The sequence below is a fragment of the Aquarana catesbeiana genome, linkage group LG01, assembly GCF_042186555.1.
Source record: "Aquarana catesbeiana isolate 2022-GZ linkage group LG01, ASM4218655v1, whole genome shotgun sequence".
NCBI lineage: Eukaryota > Metazoa > Chordata > Amphibia > Anura > Ranidae > Aquarana > Aquarana catesbeiana.
The window spans coordinates 290,619,939-290,638,196 of NC_133324.1; the positions used below are offsets into that span (position 1 = coordinate 290,619,939).

An 18,258-nucleotide genomic window follows, 5' to 3' on the forward strand; every position below is an offset into this window, starting at 1 on the left:
CAATGAAGGTAGGGAACCAAGGGCTGGTGAATGGTGAAGTTGAAACGTTGCTATCCCAAAGAGGTCTTCTTCATATGGAAGCTCGGACACCAACGGACATTACCCACATGAAATGAAGAAGGGGCTCATAGCGTAATTCCGTAAACCATAAAAAATGTATTAAAAGGAAAAACACTTACATTTCAGAATGGACTCCAGGACTCCACTGCCGCCATTTTACTTGCAAGCGCTTTTTATTCTGAAATGTAAGTGTTTTTCCTTTTAATAAATTTTTTATGGTTTACGGAATTACGCTATGAGCCCCTTCTTCATTACATGTGGGTAATGTCCGTTGGTGTCCGAGCTTCCATATGAAGAAGACCTCTTTGGGATAGCAACGTTTCAACTTCACCATTCACCAGCCCTTGGTTCCCTACCTTCATTGCCAGTGAGCAATCCAAGCCTGTTTGACCCATATAGCGTATGCTAGGTGGGTCCCAACTTTCTGGTAAGCCTCCAGTCATCCTAGGTGGCGGTTTCGCACAAGGGTCTGTCAGCACATGTTGGATTACATACAGAAATCTCTCACGAGTATATGTTTTGGAATTTATCACCATTGCAAAATTTATGTTCACCGTATCTGCACATTCAGTTTTGGACTTTATTGCCATTTTTACATCCTGTTATCACTTTTGGTGACCCTAAGGCTTTATAACATAAGTGTTATATATGTATGAATGTTCACAAAGTATACAAAACACTATCTTTTCACAATTCATTTTGCTATTATATGTGGTATAGCAATATTTTCTTTCTCATTTTTTAGCTCCCAGTCAGCTGCAGTTTCAGGAGGACCGCCTGTCCCAGGGGCCAATTTATCACTTTGCTTTACTGTCTCTGTCTTCAAGGGCATGGTTACTGAAAGCCTGGCTTGGGGGAACAGAGGGTGTTCAGGTTTGGTGATTCCCACAATGTTGTAGGCACACAGGTCTGTCTCTCAGAAGCTACTGTATGTTGTTGCGTCCGGAAGGTTTATATAGCCTGGTGCAAGGCTCCGGTTGTCCATCCACGTTCCATTGTGGTGGCTCAGGTTTTGGCCCTTTTTCAACTGGTCGTTGAATGACAGCTTGCTTTTGTACCATCAAAGGCCAGGTTTCTGTTCTAGCAATAATTTTTTCAGCATTCCTTAGCCATGTATTCCTTAATCCTCACTTTCTTCCAAAGGGTTTGTCACGTGGCACCCCCAGCGCATTGCCTGTTTCCACCGTGGGGGTTAAATTTGGTTCTTCTGATTCTAACTGGGCTATGAGATTATAATACGAGCAGTGACTCAAAATCACAGCTTATATGGGGTCTCTCCAATCTATCGTCCCCCATCCAGCAAAGTGCTGCAATTGAAAGGTGATAAAATACATTCTCGGCTGTGGTACTGCTAGCCCCCCCCCCCTCCTTAGTACGCTGAAGGATAGACAGTTTGATCCTAGGACTTTTTCCTTTCCACAACACCTTTCAGAACCAGAAATCTATTTTCTTAAACTATTTTAAAGGAATCCATATGGGTGAGTTGTGTAGCATATACAACAGTTGGGGAGCCCAAATCATCTTTATAAGGTTTGCTCGACCCACCACTTTTTTTTTTTTTTTTTTTTTTTTTTTTTTTTTTTTTTTTAAAGCCTATGGCGTGCAAACACACCCAAAAACTTCACCCGGTGCCAAAAAAAAATGTGCACACACATAAAGAGTGAAACACAAAAAAGTGCAAGGGGTACACAAGCCCTCTAAAATCAAAGGGCCTTACCCTAAATCCCCCGGGGCATTAGGCTCCAGACGGGGACAAGGGTACTTACACTTGGTCCATCTGGCCGAAACCAGACAGACGCCGTTCTCTGGAGGGCCTGCCGAAACAGACCCACCCAAGTACTAGGTGGGGCTCCCCCCGAAGGGAGACCCCATGAGAGAGGGCGAACCAAGCCAAAAGGCCATGTCCACCCCCTCCCAAGACTTTCAGGGCAGGCCCGAGGACTTGCAACCCTACTCATCACACAGTGCAACAAACCGTGTACAACACAAATACAAAAAGTGACAAACACAGGCAATAAATAAAATAAAGTGGGGAAGGAATAAGTGGAGAGGAGAGTGAAAGAAGTGGCCATTGTGTGAAACAATGACCAGGCCCTCCGGCCAGGAATAAAAAATTCCTCTGGTCCCAGCCAAAAGGCCCGGCCCAAGCGTGTTCTATGGTGCAGTGACTGTGGTGCCAAACATCAACCGTGACCCTCACTCACTGTGATCTTATGGCACCCCTGGACTGCCACTCCAGGGGCACATACTCCATAGGCTTTCAAGACCAACCCTGAACAATGACCCAGACCACAGCAGCCCCCACTCCAGGCAGAAAGGCATGAAGTTCAGGGAGCTTGGTGAGAACCCTTTACCATGAGGCCCCACCGTCGCTCCCATCACTCCTTCCTAATTACATTCGGGGAATACTAACCGCTCCTCCCCCTCCAGCTAGAGAGGAGCCGGTGCTCTCTCCTGAAAAACTGACCGGAGCTAGAGCCACCTCAAATAAAATAACAAACATATACTTACCTCCACTGTGCAGCTCATTTTGCACAGAGTTGCCCCGAACATCCTCTTCTGGGGTCCCTCGGCAGCTCTTGCGGCACCTCTCCGCATCAGATAACCCCCTAGAAAAAGTGCTCACCCGGGTCGGTTACCTTGCGGGTGCGCTACCGAGTCCAGCATTTGCGTCCATAGACACAAATGCCGGACTCGGCCCCGGTGCCCGCGTCATTGAATTTGATTGACAGCAGCGGGAGCCCATGGCTGCGCTGCTATCAATCTATCCAATCAAGAGCCGGAACCCCGTGGAGAGAGGGACTGCACGTCCCTGCCGAGGTAAATACGGAGCTCAGGTAAGTAAAGCGGGGGGGCTAGGGGGCCGGTCACTGCCAGCTGCATAGGATGCATTAGGGTGAAAAAACACGAGGGTTTACAACCCCTTTAAGAAGAGAGGCTGTGGCCATCAATGAACATGTAAAAGAGAAAGGGATTTTTGTTTGTCACCGTAAAATCCCATGCTCTGAGTTCATTGAAGGACACTGCACCCACCCCTCATTTGGAGTTTGTACTTCTCACACGGCTTTGTGACTAACTGCCTTGCCATAGTAGGGAGGTGGGTTTTATTCCAGAAGGACTGCCCATAGAAAGTGATTTTCTCCCTAGTGTCCTACTCCTGTGGGTTGCGCTATAAAACCCTGTTTGGTCAAGATTAAGAAGAGAGGCTGTGTCCATCAATGAACCCATAGGAAGGGACCTTATGGTAACAAAAATCACCTTTTTTGAGTAGCCAATCAGTGCCTCTGGCTCATATTAGAACCTGCCTTTTGCCCAAGAGTAGACCTGCCAATAACAGGGAATTGGTGAGACAAATGGACTCAAAAGTAAACCCTCCCCATAAAATGTAACTATACACATGTTCTCATTAAACATAACTTTTATAGAGCAGCAGTGGGAGGGCAGCAGACCTAAAGTTAATTTAGTACTTTAACTTCCAAAGAACAGTCAAATTAGACATCAGTTCAGTGTGTGAAATCATAGAATTGTTAGTTGTTTTTGATTTAGTGTGTGTGGTGTGTATATATAATAACTCTTGCATGTAATTACACTATTCCAAGACATTTTTTTTAATTGGTCATCTTGGCTTGGGTGCCAAAATCTTAATGGTGAATATTCTTTTCAAGCCACTTTACGCTTTTGTGTTTGTGTTCACCCTTCAGGAACTTGCAAATTGCCAAGCTGTTATTTTGTCTGTGGAAGATGATGCCGGACAGAGAATTGTAATTGAAGATTTATTGGAAGCAACTCGCAGTTCTGATGTTGGAATGCGGCAGGCAGCTGCAATTATCCTAAACATATACTGTGCAAAGACTAAAGCCGATTACTCGGCACATCTTCGCAGCTTGATGTCGGGACTGCTTCGCTTGTTCAATGACACAAACAGTTTGGTTTTGAATGAAAGCTGGGATGCCCTTAATTCTATCACTAAAGTAAGTTAATTTTAAATAAAAAGGATGTATAAGCATAAGTAAGGATATACTTAAATGTGCACACTTTTAACTAAAATTAAATTTGCAGAAATTAGATGCTGCAAGCCAGTTGACAATGATTGATGACCTGCATAGAGATATTCGCATGGTGGGAAATGATGCCAAAGGAGAAAATGTACCAGGATTTTGTATTCCAAAGAAGGTAGTCCATTCATTTATACAGATATCATTAGCTGTTTTAGTGCTGATTGATTGCATTGTAACTTTTTTAAATTGAATTTCAGGGAGTGACTTCAATTTTGCCAGTGCTTAGGGAAGGTGTTCTTACAGGGAATCCTGAACAGAAAGAAGAGGCTACCAAGGCACTTGGCCTAGTTATTAAGCTGACTTCTGCACAAGCCTTGCAGCCTTCTGTGATTGGCATCACTGGACCACTGATCCGTATTCTGGGTGATAGGTTCAGCTGGAGTGTGAAAGTTGCCCTTCTAGAAACATTAAGTCTTCTTCTTTCCAAGGTAAAACTTCCTACATAATTGCCAGCTAGTTTGTTATTACTAAATGAGTGTTTACAAAAACTGTACTACGGATGTTTTTTGGTTTTTGTAGGTTGGCATTGCATTAAAACCATTTCTTCCACAACTTCAAACCACATTTACTAAAGCATTGCAAGATTCCAATCGTGCTGTGCGTTTGAAGGCGGCTGATGCCCTGGGAAAGTTGATTGTTATCCACACAAAAGTGGATCCACTCTTCACTGAACTTTTGAACATCATTCGCCAAAGTGAGGATTCTGGCGTGAGGTAATGCCCTGTCCAAGAGACCCAATGGAAAGCATAGTTTGTGAATTGATATGTATTTTACATATATGTGTACCGATTGTCACCATACTGCACAGAAAAAAGATATAACTCTGTCAGGTTTTAAGTATATTATGTCTGAAATTTTTAGGGAGACAATGCTTCAAGCTGTGCGATTCATTATTCAAGGAGGTGGAGGAAAAATAGATGCAGCAATAAGGAAGAACTATGTGAGCATGTTGATTGGGATGTTGGGACATGATGAGGTAATTTTATCTTTACAATCTACTATATTTTTTTTTTTTTTTTTTTTACTTGTTTAACGATTTGCACCAGATAACAGTGATATAAAACATGGACTGCATACAGTTGTAAAGTGCACATTCCGAGTCAGTGAAAGACCGTAAACCATAGTATCTGACAATTACATAAAAGAGGTATCGTGCATATAGAAACAAAACTGCAGTTATTAAAAAAGATCTAATATGCTGGTGTATCGTGCATCAAGCAAAATAAGACTGTAAGCTAAGGAATATATTGAATTGGTATATAAGTCTTTTTAAAGTGATTGTAAAGGCTTTTTTTTTTTAATTAACAAACATGTTATAGTTACCTGCTCTGTGCAAGGGTTTTGCACAGAGCGGCCCCGAGCCTCCTTTTCTGGGGTCCCCCGAAGGCGCTCCTGGCTCCTCCACCTCATCGAGTGCCCCAACGGAGAGCCGCATTCCATGGGGGCACTCGTGCGGGTGCGCTCCCGAGTCTTGCTGCTGCGTCCATTGACACAGACAGCAGGACTCGGCTCTGCCCCCCCCGTGTCACTGGATTTGATTGACAGCAGTGGAGCCAAATGGCTCCTGCTGCTATCTATCCAATGAAGACCAGAGACAGCGGCTGGAGCTGCTCATCCTCGAAGCTGGAACAATCGGGTTCAGGTAAGAAAAATGGTGGCTCTGGGGGGGGGGGGGAGCTGCAGGACAGAAGGTTTTTCAACTTCATGCATAGAATTAAGGTAAAAAACCCTAAGGGTTTACAGCTCCTTTTAAAGAAGTATGGTTTTGTTTTTTTTTTCTCCCATTACACTTCCCTAGGTGGATGCAGCATCGGTCTGATGCTGCATCTGTCCCCCGGCTACTTTGCACTGAGAACCGAGCCATCGCACACTGCCAATGGCTCGGTTCTCTCAGCTCCTCCACGCTCACTGGAGCGCTTAGCTGTGGAGGGGCAGGGAGCTGCTGTCTCAGCGGTTCGCTGAGAGGCTGAGACAGCCATCGGTCCAGGCACCTGGTGGATCCAGACTTCCAGGTGATGAGGTGCCTGCACTGATCTGTGTGTCGTCAGCAGAGAGCAGACCTCAGACCGCTCTCTGCTGAAAACCAGTCACAGGTGCAAAACGAATTGCACTCCTGTGACCCATAGGAGAAGCCCAGCCAAACATTGCCAAATATGCAACATGGATCTCTCATATTATGTTTATATTCTGGAGTAAACTAAAGCATTTCTTTACCAGTTAATATATTGGTTGATAGTTTAAAACAAAAAAGAAGTGTGTGCAACCACTTAAGGACCAGGCCTATTCTGAAGTAAAAATCAGTATTCCGGTGTGAGCTGGCCCTTAGACATGTTTAATGCTGTGCTTTGTTTTATATACTATATTCAGCCTTACCTGCTTCAAAACTCCTTTACTGTTTTTTTCATTTTCAGGATGCTACACGTATGGCATCTGCTGGCTGCCTTGGAGAGCTCTGTGCCTTTCTTCCTGATGAAGAACTTTCTGTAGTTCTACAACAGCATCTCTTGGGTTAGTAGACCAGGTTTACAGTTGCCTAAGAGTTTTCTTGTTTGTCATTTCAAGTCTTAGACCAGGGGTCAGCAACCCATGGCCTGTTGGCCGCACCCGGCCCGCCACCGCCAGATGTCCGGCCGGTCAGTGCCCGTGATTAATTCACGGGCACCCCGCCTGCGGACATTTTCGCCACTGTCCTCTTCATTGGACAGTGGCAAACGGCCGGTATCAGAGGGCTGCATGGGGGCGGGAACCGCTGGAGTTAACTTTTACATTAGACAGCAGGTGATTGGTTTCTGGGCAATCCTAGCAACTAATCACCAGCCTGTTAATGTGAAAAGGTAACCAGCAGTTCCCTTCCCCATCCAGCCCTGTGATACCGATCTCTGCTCTGCTCGCTGTACACCTGTGTAAGATAGAGTTCTACACACAGTGTGTGTGTGTGTGTTGGAGGGGGACAGAGGACACTATGGTGGGTACAGAGGACACTACAGTGGTGGTGGTGGTGGTGGGGGGGGGTGCAGGGGACAGATGACTCTGCTTTGGGGGCACAGGGATCCCATCTCCAGACCATGCTGGCTGGCAGTGCTGGCGTCAGCCACCCTTGGGTGCCAGGATGGGGGAGGGAGCAGTAAATTCAGAATCCCCAGCCACATGCTCCCTCAGGGTGAACTGGCTTTGTATTAATGAAGCACCTTAAAGTGAGGTAAACCTGTACTGTTATTATTACTATGTTAGGATCATTATCTTTATTAGCAGGTGAATGTGGCCCTCTATGCATTCACATACATTGAATCTGGCCCTTAAGTGAAAAAAGGTTGCTAACCCCTGTCTTAAACTAACAGATTCAGTAAACGTGGCAATCCAGTTCACCCATAACCCTAATATAATATTTGGGCAGTCTTAGCCTCTCGTTATTAGTCTGTGCATAATATAAAGTTTTAAACGGGTGTGTGCCATCATTCTGTCCTGGGACTTATGATAACATTATTCTTGAATCAAAAGAACTGATTGTTTTTTTTTTTCCCCATGTACAGCTGATACTACTGGAATTGACTGGATGGTTAGGCACGGACGAAGCATGGCTCTAGCTGTGGCGATTAATGTAGCATCCAGCAAGTTGTGCACAACAAAATTCTCAAGTAGTGTTGAGTCTATGGTCTTAAATAATGCCACAGCGGATAGGGTAAGGACAAATAACACGTTAAGTGTCGCCTTCAGGCTGTATTATATTTTATTTGGAAATGAAATTATCATGGCACCTTATGCGCCTATATGAAACCCCTAACATTTGTAGTGTTCATATTGATTGAATAACAATTGATTATGTAATGTTTTATAGATTCCTATTGCAGTAAGTGGCATCCGAGGAATTGGATACCTCATGAAATATTATATTGAAACTGAAAATGGAAATTTTCCACCCAAGCTTGTGTCCCTGTTTGTAAAGGTAGGTCTGTGAACTACTCTTTGTGACATGAAGCAAATATGATTAAAAGCATGTTTGGGAAAACTATCGTTTTAAAATATAAGGATACCCAGAGCACTGTAAAACATTCCTGTCCCCAATAACAGCATTGTCGCCAGAACAGGAAGTGAAAATAAATTTCAAATGGGATAGAGTCTGCAATATAATTGTTTCCCCAACTTTACTAAAATAAGTTCTTTTTTTCTGCTTCCTTCTTGTATTTCCTCTCACTTCCTGGCCAAGTGACTATGTTGTCTCCAAAAGAAGCAATGAGGGCAATACATTGCAGTTAAAACCTGACAGAATACTACCCTTTCCAACAAAAAAAAAATGCAGTTGAAGTTTCACTTAATGTAGAAAGTGATTTAGGTGAAGGCAGATATAATCGTTTTGCTGTCAGCTGTTTTTTACAATGAACCACTTCTGGACCAGCGACGTACCCTCATGTCACTGAACTTTCGGTGGTTACACCAGGATGATGCCTGCAGCTGCAGGCATCATCCTTGTACCGTTTTTTTAGAGCCTGGGTCTGCTGTCTTGTAAAAGCAATCCTAGCGGCTAACTAGCCCCTGGATTACTTTTACAAGTAGTGGGAGGGGGCGTCCCCTCCCGCTACCTTTCTGTAGTTTGCTTAGGCTCTCCTGTCTCACCTGGAGACTCGAACTACCAGCCGACACGTCTGCTGGCTGGCTGGCCGGCCGGAAAGGCAAACAAAGTTGGGATCAGCTTTGATCAGCTCTCCGCTATGGTATCCCAGAAGTGATGACCTGACATCACTTCCGGTTTACCCGGATGTCAACGTCACTGTTTTTAAAAAAAATAGAAAACACCGATCTTGGTGCTTTTAAGGGCAGAGGAGGGATTTGGGTCATATAGATACCCAGATCTCTCCATAAGGAGTACCTGTCAAATGCCTATTGCTGTCACCAGGATGTTTACATTCACTGTGACAGCAAAAAAAAATTAAAGAGCAACAGTGTAAAAATAAAATAAATGAATAATAAAATAAAAAATGTAAAGAGCCGCTGTCTACAAACCCTTTCTTGTTCATACAGTACAGGACACAGCCAGATTTAGAGACAACTGGGTTGCAGCAGATGCAGCTTGTCACGTCACCTGCAGCTTGCTATGTCGCCTGCCACCAGATGCAGCTTGTCACTTGCTACATCACCTGCCTTTTTAGATGCAGCTTGTCACTTGCCACGTTGACTGCCACCTGATGCAGCTTGTCACTTGCCACGTCGCCTGTCACCAGATGCGGATTACCACGTCGCCTGCCACCAGATGCGGATTACCACGTCGCCTGCCACCAGATGCGGATTGTCACTTGCCACGTCGCCTGCCACCAGATGCGGATTGTCACTATCCTGCTACCAGCTGAAGCTTCCCACTGTTGCCTGCCACCAAAAAATACCAGATGCAGCTTGTCACTTTTTAAATGTAAAGGCAATTTGGTGGCAGGCAACAGTGACGGCAGAGAAAGTGGCTTCTCTTCCCAGCTTTTCAGCACGTGCATTGGCTGAGTCCCAGAGTGAGGGTGGGCAGTGAGACATGTCATCTCTCTGCTGCCTGCGGCTGCACAGTGAGGGTGGAATTTCGGTGATGCAGGGCTGTCAGTGAGAGATTGTCATCTCTCTGCTCTCTTGTCCGCCTTCCCGCTGGCTCTCTAATGCCGCCCGCCTGCCTGCAGTCTCATGCAGCCAGGCTGCAGAGAGGCCGCAGCCGGGTGGCTGGAGACCCCCACTATAGAGGACTCATTTCTGAAAAAAATAGGTGATCCCGGAGGTTAATTGGGCTATTTCCTGCCCCAACAGATCCCTAACAGCCCCAATAGAGGATCTCTTCTCTTTAAAGACACCATGGATAAGAGACTTGTGGTCTTTTTCAAATCTTGTTTTACTCTGATTTTATCTGACCATGCAACCTGTTATTACTGCTATAGTGGGTAAACTAGGCTCTGGGGGTATGGACAGTCACATATCCTGAGAACTAGGATCCATTTTGGATTAGATATTTTGCTCCCTAACCATATACGGTAGTTGGTTATTTTTATTTACCACTGCAGAGAAATAGTTAAGAATAAATTGCCTTTTTTTAAAACTTTACATATTAACTAAATTATACACCACACTTTTTTTTTTTTTTTTTTTTTTTTTAAGGTTATTAATCAATCGAAACAATAATAGGCTAACTAATCGATTATGAAAATAATCATTAGTTGCAGCCCTAACAAGGATACAATACGAGTCCTTCACAGGCCTCGTTTTCCAAGTCCAAGTACACCAGGAAAGCAGTTCTTATGCCAACCTTCGAATCCAAGTCGGCTAAGCACTGCTCCAAACTTTCTGCACAATAAGCATTCTTTTGAGTGGGAAGACAACCGTTGGCCTTCTCAGCTATCAGAGTTCGGGACATTCCAGACCTTTGGGTTCAGTCTGTTTTCACTCAAGGCTATGAACTGTAATTTTCCTGTCCCCCTCCCCAGTTCATGACTTCAAACCTACTCTCCTCTTGGTTGCATTCGTCAGCTTCTGTCCTTGGGGGTAATTGTACCTGTGCCAGTGGGGGAAATGTTTTTAGGGTTTTAATCCAATCTGCTCACAGTTCCAAAACCAGAGACCTGTCCAATTTTGAACCTCAAGGTCCTTAACAAGTACTTGAGAATATGAAAATTCTGCATCGACTTCGGCAGGTGTGCCATTGCCTCACTTCAAGGGAACTTCATGGCCTCACTGGACATCAAAGATGCTTTGTTGTATGTCCCCATTTTTTTTCTGCATCAGCCATTTTCCCTGGGCAAGAAACATTTCCAATTTATAGCGCTCCCTGCCAACGGCTCCTGGAGTGTTCTCAAAGCTCTTGGCCCTGGTCCTTGCCTTCGTTCTCAGGGTGCTCACATGGTGGGATACCTGGATGATTACCTGTAGAGTGCATATCCTTTCCATGTTCTGTTGAATGATATTCAATGAACAGTTTACCTATTGCAAGCCTTTGGTTTGATACTCAACCTGCAAAACTTTTGGCCTTTAGAGGTGGGACAAGCTGCCTTTGGGGACTGCTGACAGGGGTTCAGTCCGACAAAGGCTGTGACTTATATAAAACCCCAAGGTGGGAATGAAAGTCTAACAACTCAGAGGGAAGTGGATCTAATTCTTTGCTCAGTGCAGAGAATTCATGTTCAAGCACTGTCAGCCATACACATGCCGGGTATAGAAAATTGTCAGGCAGACTCTCAACCTTCTTGGTCACTGGCTTTGATGGGCTTGCTGTTGAATCATTCCTACAATGTGCCAGAAAATTGACTTCACAAAAAGTCTACCACCACATCTGGAAGGCTTATTTTGCCTCTTGTGAACATTGAAAGGCAGTCCTCGCTAGTTCCCCATAGGATGTATCCTGACTTTACTTCAATCAGGGCTGGATCAGAAGTTTGCGTTGAGTACTATCATGGGCCAAATTGCACTCTCTGGTCGTCAAGGCCTTCATGCAAGTGGTGGCTCATATTTTCCCCACCACACAGTTTCTGGTGTCTCTGTGAGACTTGAATTTGGTACATTCAGTGAAGCATGCTCCTCCCTTTTTGAACTTATTAAGAATTTATCCTTTGCCGACCTTACTCGCTTATTGTTTTTTCTGATTGCTGTCACAGCTGATAGGGTGTCAGATCTGGGAATCCTACTCCACCTGCCAATATGGGCCGTTTTACCGTTCCATACAAATCAAAAAAATGCCGAACAGATAGTGGTATAAAAAAATGTTTTAAATCATGACAAAAATGTTGTGCAAATCAATAAAGGTGCATCAATTCAATACATCAATGATCCATCCAACAAGAAATGCAATAAAAAAAATAAACTGTGCAGAATCAATCCAGCTGTACGTACTCCATTATCAAGTCCATAAACCATGTAGTGTTTAAACAACCACCTCCACAAGGTAAGAATTGTGATAGAAAATCTTTATTGTGATAAAGTGCCTGTGCTTCACATCCTTCATTATGCACATCATGGGTAGAACTCACCAGATTTGATTGACCATGTGTTACAAAATGGTCAAACAGCACAGGGTAACATTGTTTACCACTTTAGCCTGGGAAGGTTTTACCCCCTTAATGACTAGGCCATTTTTTGCCGTATGGCACTGCGTTATTTGAACTGACAATTGCTCAGTTGTGCGACGCTGTACCCAAACAAAATTGATGTCCTTTTTTTTTTTTTTTACACAAATAGAGCTTTCTTTTGGTGGTATTTGATCACCTCTGCTATAAAACATCCAATAAAAATATGTAAAAAATCACATTTCTTCATCAATTTAGGCCAATATGCATTCTGCTACATATTTTTGGTTTAAAATAAATCCCAATTGGCGTATATCGACTGGTTTGCGCAAAAGTTATTGCGTCTACAAACCGTGGGATATTTTTATGGCATTTTTATTTTTACTAGTAATGGCGGCGATAAGCGACTTTTAGCGGGACTGTGACATTGCAGCGGACAAATTGGACATTAAGTGACACTTTTTGGGGACCAGTACAGTGACACCAATACAGTGATCATTGCTAAAAAAAATCCACTGTTACTGTATAAAGGACACTGGCAGGGAAGGGGTTAACATCAGGGGCAATCAAAGGGTTAAGTGTGCTCCTAGGGCAGTGATGGTGAACCTTGGCACCCCAGATGTTTTGGAACTACATTTCCCATGATGCTCATGCACTCTTCAGTGTAGTTGAGAATCATGGGAAATGTAGTTCCAAAACATCTGGGGTGCCAAGGCTCTCCATCACTGTCCTAGTGAATGCTTTCTATCTGGGGGAAGGGGGGGTGTGGACTGACTGGAGGAAGAGAGGCATCTTTGTTCCTGATTAGCAGAAATAGCAGATCTCTTTCTCTGTAGCAGAACAGTCTTCCTTGTTTACATAGACAGATTGCCATCCTGCCTCCCATAGAAACGATCGTGGGTGGCTGGCGGCCGCAGGAGCGGGTCTCCGGCAGTGTGCACCCCAGACCCAGCAAGAGGAAACAACGTACAGGTACGTTGTTTCACGCAGTCCGCCGCCCCGCAGTATATGTACGGTTGGCGGTCTGGAGGCGGTTAAAAACACAGCAATCCCTTGGTTCCCACGATCTCTGTATCATTACTAGGATGCTGCTGTACCTCCTTGTAGCTATCACTTCAGGTTTTTACTGGATGAAATGCACTTGAGAAGTATATGCAATACAGAGCAGCGGTGTCGTTATCTTCCCTTTTGTGATGTCCAACTGCCAGCGGTCCCCAAGATGATTCTTCCTTTGCTACGTCACCTTCCTTCCTTTGTGCTGTTAAAGTGTGGCTCTGTTCTCTGCCTCAGACTGTGTTCTTAATGAATGCAAAGTGTTCTCCACAAGGTGGAGATCATTATGTAACCACTCGCCTCTCCACCTCGTCCGGTCAGAGAATGCCCTAACTTCATTGAGAAAAAGGCAAGGTGCTCTGTGAAGACGGAAGACAGCAGCCATCACTGTAGTAGTGGTGACTACTATAGTGATTTCCAGCTTCCACAAGGATCTCGCAGGTATGGCATATGAATACTTTTTTGGTCTAACCTGGCCCAGTGTAACCCATACCAGGAATTCAGTTTTAACTATGGATTAGCACCATGCAATTCATTTGCTCTGTAATCTTGTGTACTTGGAAAACATTTGTCTTCATTTACTAAAATGTTCTCCTTACTGCATATTAACATCAATATTTTGTGTTTTCCCACAGTGTCTTCAGAACCCTTCCAGTGATATTAAACTTATTTCTGAAAAGATGATCTGGTGGTCCAATAAAGATCATATGCCTCCATTAGATCCTCAGATCAGCAAGCCGATACTCAAGGTGCTGCTAGACAACACTAAGGACAAAAACACAAGCGTTCGTGCACACAGTGACCAGGCTATAGTGAATCTTTTAAAATTGAGGCTGGACACTAACCTATTTCAGGTAAGGAAATTAAAATGTGTAAGGTTACTTGCACACGATACTGATGTATGAACATCCAATATTCCTGGGAGAAATAAATGCGAGAATGGGCTGTATAATACAGCGTTGCACATATTTGTGCGTATGGGTACATGCATGTAAAAATTCTTCTAGCTTTTTTTTTTAACCGAGGAATGGTGGCGTATACATGTATTTTTTTTCTGATATACAGTACCTTGAAAAAGTATTCATACCCCTTGAAAGTTTCCACATTTTTTACATGTTACAACCAAAAACGTAAATGTATTTTAATGGGATAGACCAACACAAAGTGGCACATCATTGTAAAGTGGAAGGAAAATTTATGATTTTTTTTTTAGAAATCTCAAAGTGTGGCTGCATTTGTATTCAGCCCCCCAATACTTTGTAGAATCACCTTTCGCTGCAATTACAGCTGCAAGTCTTTTTGGGGATGTCTCTACCAGCTTTACTCGTCTAGAGTGACATTTTTGCCCATTCTTGGCAAAATAGCTCAAACTCTGTCAGATTGGATGGAGAGCGTCTGTGAACAGCAATTTTCAAGTTTTGCCACAGATTCTCACTTGGATTTAGGTCTGAGCTTTGACTGGGCCATTCTAACACATGAATATGCTTTGATCTAAACCATTCCATTGTAGCTCTGGCTGTATGTTTAGGGGTGGTCGTCCTGCTGGAAGGTGTTCCTCCGCCCCAGTCTCAAGTCTTTGGCAGACTTCTAACAGGTTTTCTTCGAAGATTGCCCTGTATTTGGCTCCATCCACCTTCCCATCAACACTGACCAGCTTCCCTGTCCCTGCTAAAGAAAAGCATCCCCACAAAATGGTGATGTGCAGTGTTAGTTTTCTGCCACCCATAGCATTTTGTTTGTAGGCCAAAAAGTAAAATTTTGGTCTCATCTAACCAGAGCACCTTCTTCCAAGTGTTTGCTGTGTCCCCCACATGGCTTCTCGCAAACTGCAAACTGACTTCTTATTGCTTTCTTTCAACAATGGCTTTCTTCTTGCCACTCTTTGGATTGAACAGTGCTCTGTGAGATGTTCAAAGTTTTTTTTAATAATCTAACCCTGCTTTAAACTTCTCCACAACTTTATCCCTGACCTGTCTGGTGTGTTCCTTGGCCTTCATGATTCTGTTTGTTCACTAAGGTTCTCTAACAAACCTCTGAGGGCTTCACAGAACAGCTGTATTTATACTGAGATTAAATTACACACAGGTGGACTCTATTTACTAATTAGGTGACTTCTGAAGGCAACTGGTTCCACTAGATTTTTTAGTTATGGGTATCAGAGTAAAGGGGATTAAATACAAATGCATGACACACTTTTCAGAAATGTATTTGTAAAAAAAATTTGAAATCCATTTATCATTTTTCTTCCACTTCATAATTTATGTGCCACTTTGTGTTGGTCTATCACATAAAATGCAAAAAAAATACATTTACGTTTTGGGTTGTAACATGACAAAATGTGGAAAATTTCATAGGGGTTTAAATACTTTTTCAAGGCACTGTATGCTCAGCTCAAGTTTACTCCTGTGTGCGCATGCTCATTAAAACAATGGGCTGCATTTAGTTCAGTATTGAAAAATGATTGAATGCCTAAAAATGTGGCAATTTTAGGCATCCCATGTGCAAGAGACCTAAGTGTCTGTGTGTGTAAATAATGAAGGTTTCAAATGTTTAAAATGGTTGTCTACTTCCTGCTTTTCAGGTGTTGAATATGTCAAGTCCCTTAGAGTGATCCTATACTTTATCCCTAGTCGATAAAAAGATTTGCTGAGTAGCAAGCATCTTACTCTGCTTATACTTATTTCCACTTGGTACCCCACTGCCCAAATTGGTTGTGGGAGCTATACAAAAAAACTGGCATTTTCTGGGTTTGGTGTAGCAAGGGACTTGCTCCCTTGACCCTCACAGTGCAGTGCTGGGTGTTTGAATGAGTCCCCTGCTTCCCCAAAGGAATTTCTTAGAGCTTCTACAACAAAATAGAAGAGGGGAGCTTTCAATTTTGGTATGATCTGATGCAAAGATTATATAGAATGTGTATACAGTGATTTTTGAGGATTTTGTTATGTTAGTACAATTCATAGAATCTAAACCTTTTACTTTGCTCTGATTGGGCCAAGTACAGGTTTGCTTTAAAGTGATATTAAAGGCAATAAAAAAAAAATAACATGTCATACTTACCTACTCTGTACAGTGTGTTTGCACAGAGCAGCTGTGATCCTTCTCTTCTCTGGTCCCCAGCTGGCACTTCTGGCACTTCTGGCACCTCACTCTTGTCGAGTGCCCCAGAGCAAGCAACTTGCTCTCGGGGCACCCAAGCAGGCTTGCTGATGAGCCTCTGCTCTGCATGTCCATTCACACACAGACCTGTGACTCATCCATGCCCCCCTCTCCTCATTGGCTTACTGGCTGTGATTGTCAGCAGTGGGAGCCAATGGCTCCTGCTGGATTGTGCTGGGCTCAATTAAGTATTTAAAATCCTTGTTGCAATTTTACATAAGCCAGCAAATTTTGCGATCATTATTTGTGTACTTGGTTGTTGTTATGTCAGTATATCCAGTCAAACAAAGCTTAAATTCCAGTAATTTCTGTTACTGGACATGTAGAGCTAGAGCAGTGGTAATTTATGTATTTCAGGAACTCATTTGTTGAGCAATGTAATATTATTGCTATATTGTCATTTGTTCCCTTCTGTTATAATGGTGCATTCCTTAAAATATTCACCATCGTCAATTATATTTTTTTCTAATTTTTACCAGGATATGACTAAGATACTGGACACAGCCAGCCTAGAGATGCTAAACGAATGTCACCGCAGGTCCCTGAAGAAGCTTGCAGCTCAGCCTGACTCCAATGAACAGATTGATGAAACTATTTTGACGTGATAGGGAATCTTAACTGTTGTATCAACATTTCACCTCTCAATATCTATTAAGTATGTCTGTCAGAATTAAAATTCAAGGGCTGCTATCTGAGGTCTGCTAGTTGCCTGGCTGTGTTTGGCTTACTTTAGAGTCACAGATCTGGAATAAGCATGCAGCAAATTAAGCAACTCAAAGAAAACTCTGACTTATCTCTTTTTACTTATTCCAGCTCAGTAATGAAGCCATTGGGTCAGCATGACAGCCAAGCAGCTGGCATTTTCAGAAGACCAGCAATGCCTACATATTTCTTTTTAAGACAGGTTTCCCTGAAATGTTTTGTTTCTGAATATGCACTTATTGTGTAGTGCATGGAGACAATTAAAACCTTTTGGCTTTCTAAATGTTTAATGATAACGTAAGTTTCTTCATCCATGCAGCCTTTCCAAGAGTTGCTAAAAAAAATAAGTGTACAACAAGTATGAATTAAAATCATTTGTTGAAATTAAATTGTCACACTTACCATTGGTCTTGGATCAAATGGAACTGCTGGTCATGTTTCTTAATGTTTTCTGTCACCTAGATCAGCAGTCTCCAAACTTTATAAAGAAAGGGTTCGTTTAATGTCCTTCAGACTTTAGGGGGGACAGACTGTGGCCAGTAGTAAGAGTCAGAAGAAAATGCCCCAGTATCATTGGCCGTAGGCACTGTCTCAGGCCTATGGGGTAAAAAAATAAAAATTTACATAAGGCCTGTGGTCAGTAGCAGGAAGAATGGTGCCATGTCATATGTCAATGGAAGAATTTAACCCGCCATCGTTTGTGTCAGTGGGAGGAATGGTGATTCATCATTGATGTCAGGGGGAATAACCGTGCCCCAAGGGTGGTAAGCCAAGGGTGCATCCAGCCCAGGGACCGCAGTTTGGAGACCACTGACCTAGATCATACGATATCTAGTGGCATTAAATCAGAATGGAACATAATTATACCTCATCCAACTTCTGTCCATCTCAATTATGTGGGGTTTAAAACCCTTTGAAGTAATGTTATACATATGTGGTAGTCTTTTTAGCAGGAGTACAATTTAAAGCAGCCTTTTTCTTAAAATTTTCAACACAGAGGGACCCTTGAAATAACTTTCCGGTCTCAGGGAACCCCTACTAAAAAACAATACATCTACAACTCATGATATATTCGTGTCATGGACAGTGGGAAGAATGCTCCTTACACTTGTGGTCATTGGGATATGATGGGATAGCGGGAGCTTATCTGAGAGGCAGAAATTGCTCATTGCCCAGGGAACCCTTAGCAACCTCCTGGAGGGACCCTGGTT

At 43.2% G+C, this 18,258-nt stretch overlaps 1 protein-coding gene across 1 annotated transcript in view; it reads left to right on the plus strand.

The window, feature by feature from the left end:
* The window catches only part of GCN1 (GCN1 activator of EIF2AK4), a 97,231-nt gene extending 79,795 nt beyond the window's left edge, over positions 1 to 17,436 (plus strand). The window contains exons 48-57 of the mRNA XM_073629318.1: positions 3,762 to 4,031; positions 4,120 to 4,233; positions 4,316 to 4,546; positions 4,638 to 4,831; positions 4,980 to 5,094; positions 6,530 to 6,626; positions 7,649 to 7,797; positions 7,954 to 8,061; positions 13,825 to 14,043; positions 16,825 to 17,436. Of these exons, the coding sequence (XP_073485419.1) occupies positions 3,762 to 4,031; positions 4,120 to 4,233; positions 4,316 to 4,546; positions 4,638 to 4,831; positions 4,980 to 5,094; positions 6,530 to 6,626; positions 7,649 to 7,797; positions 7,954 to 8,061; positions 13,825 to 14,043; positions 16,825 to 16,950 (1,623 nt within the window). The 3' untranslated portion in view covers positions 16,951 to 17,436. The remainder of the gene's footprint in view (positions 1 to 3,761; positions 4,032 to 4,119; positions 4,234 to 4,315; positions 4,547 to 4,637; positions 4,832 to 4,979; positions 5,095 to 6,529; positions 6,627 to 7,648; positions 7,798 to 7,953; positions 8,062 to 13,824; positions 14,044 to 16,824) is intronic.
* Positions 17,437 to 18,258: the final 822 nt, after the last annotated feature.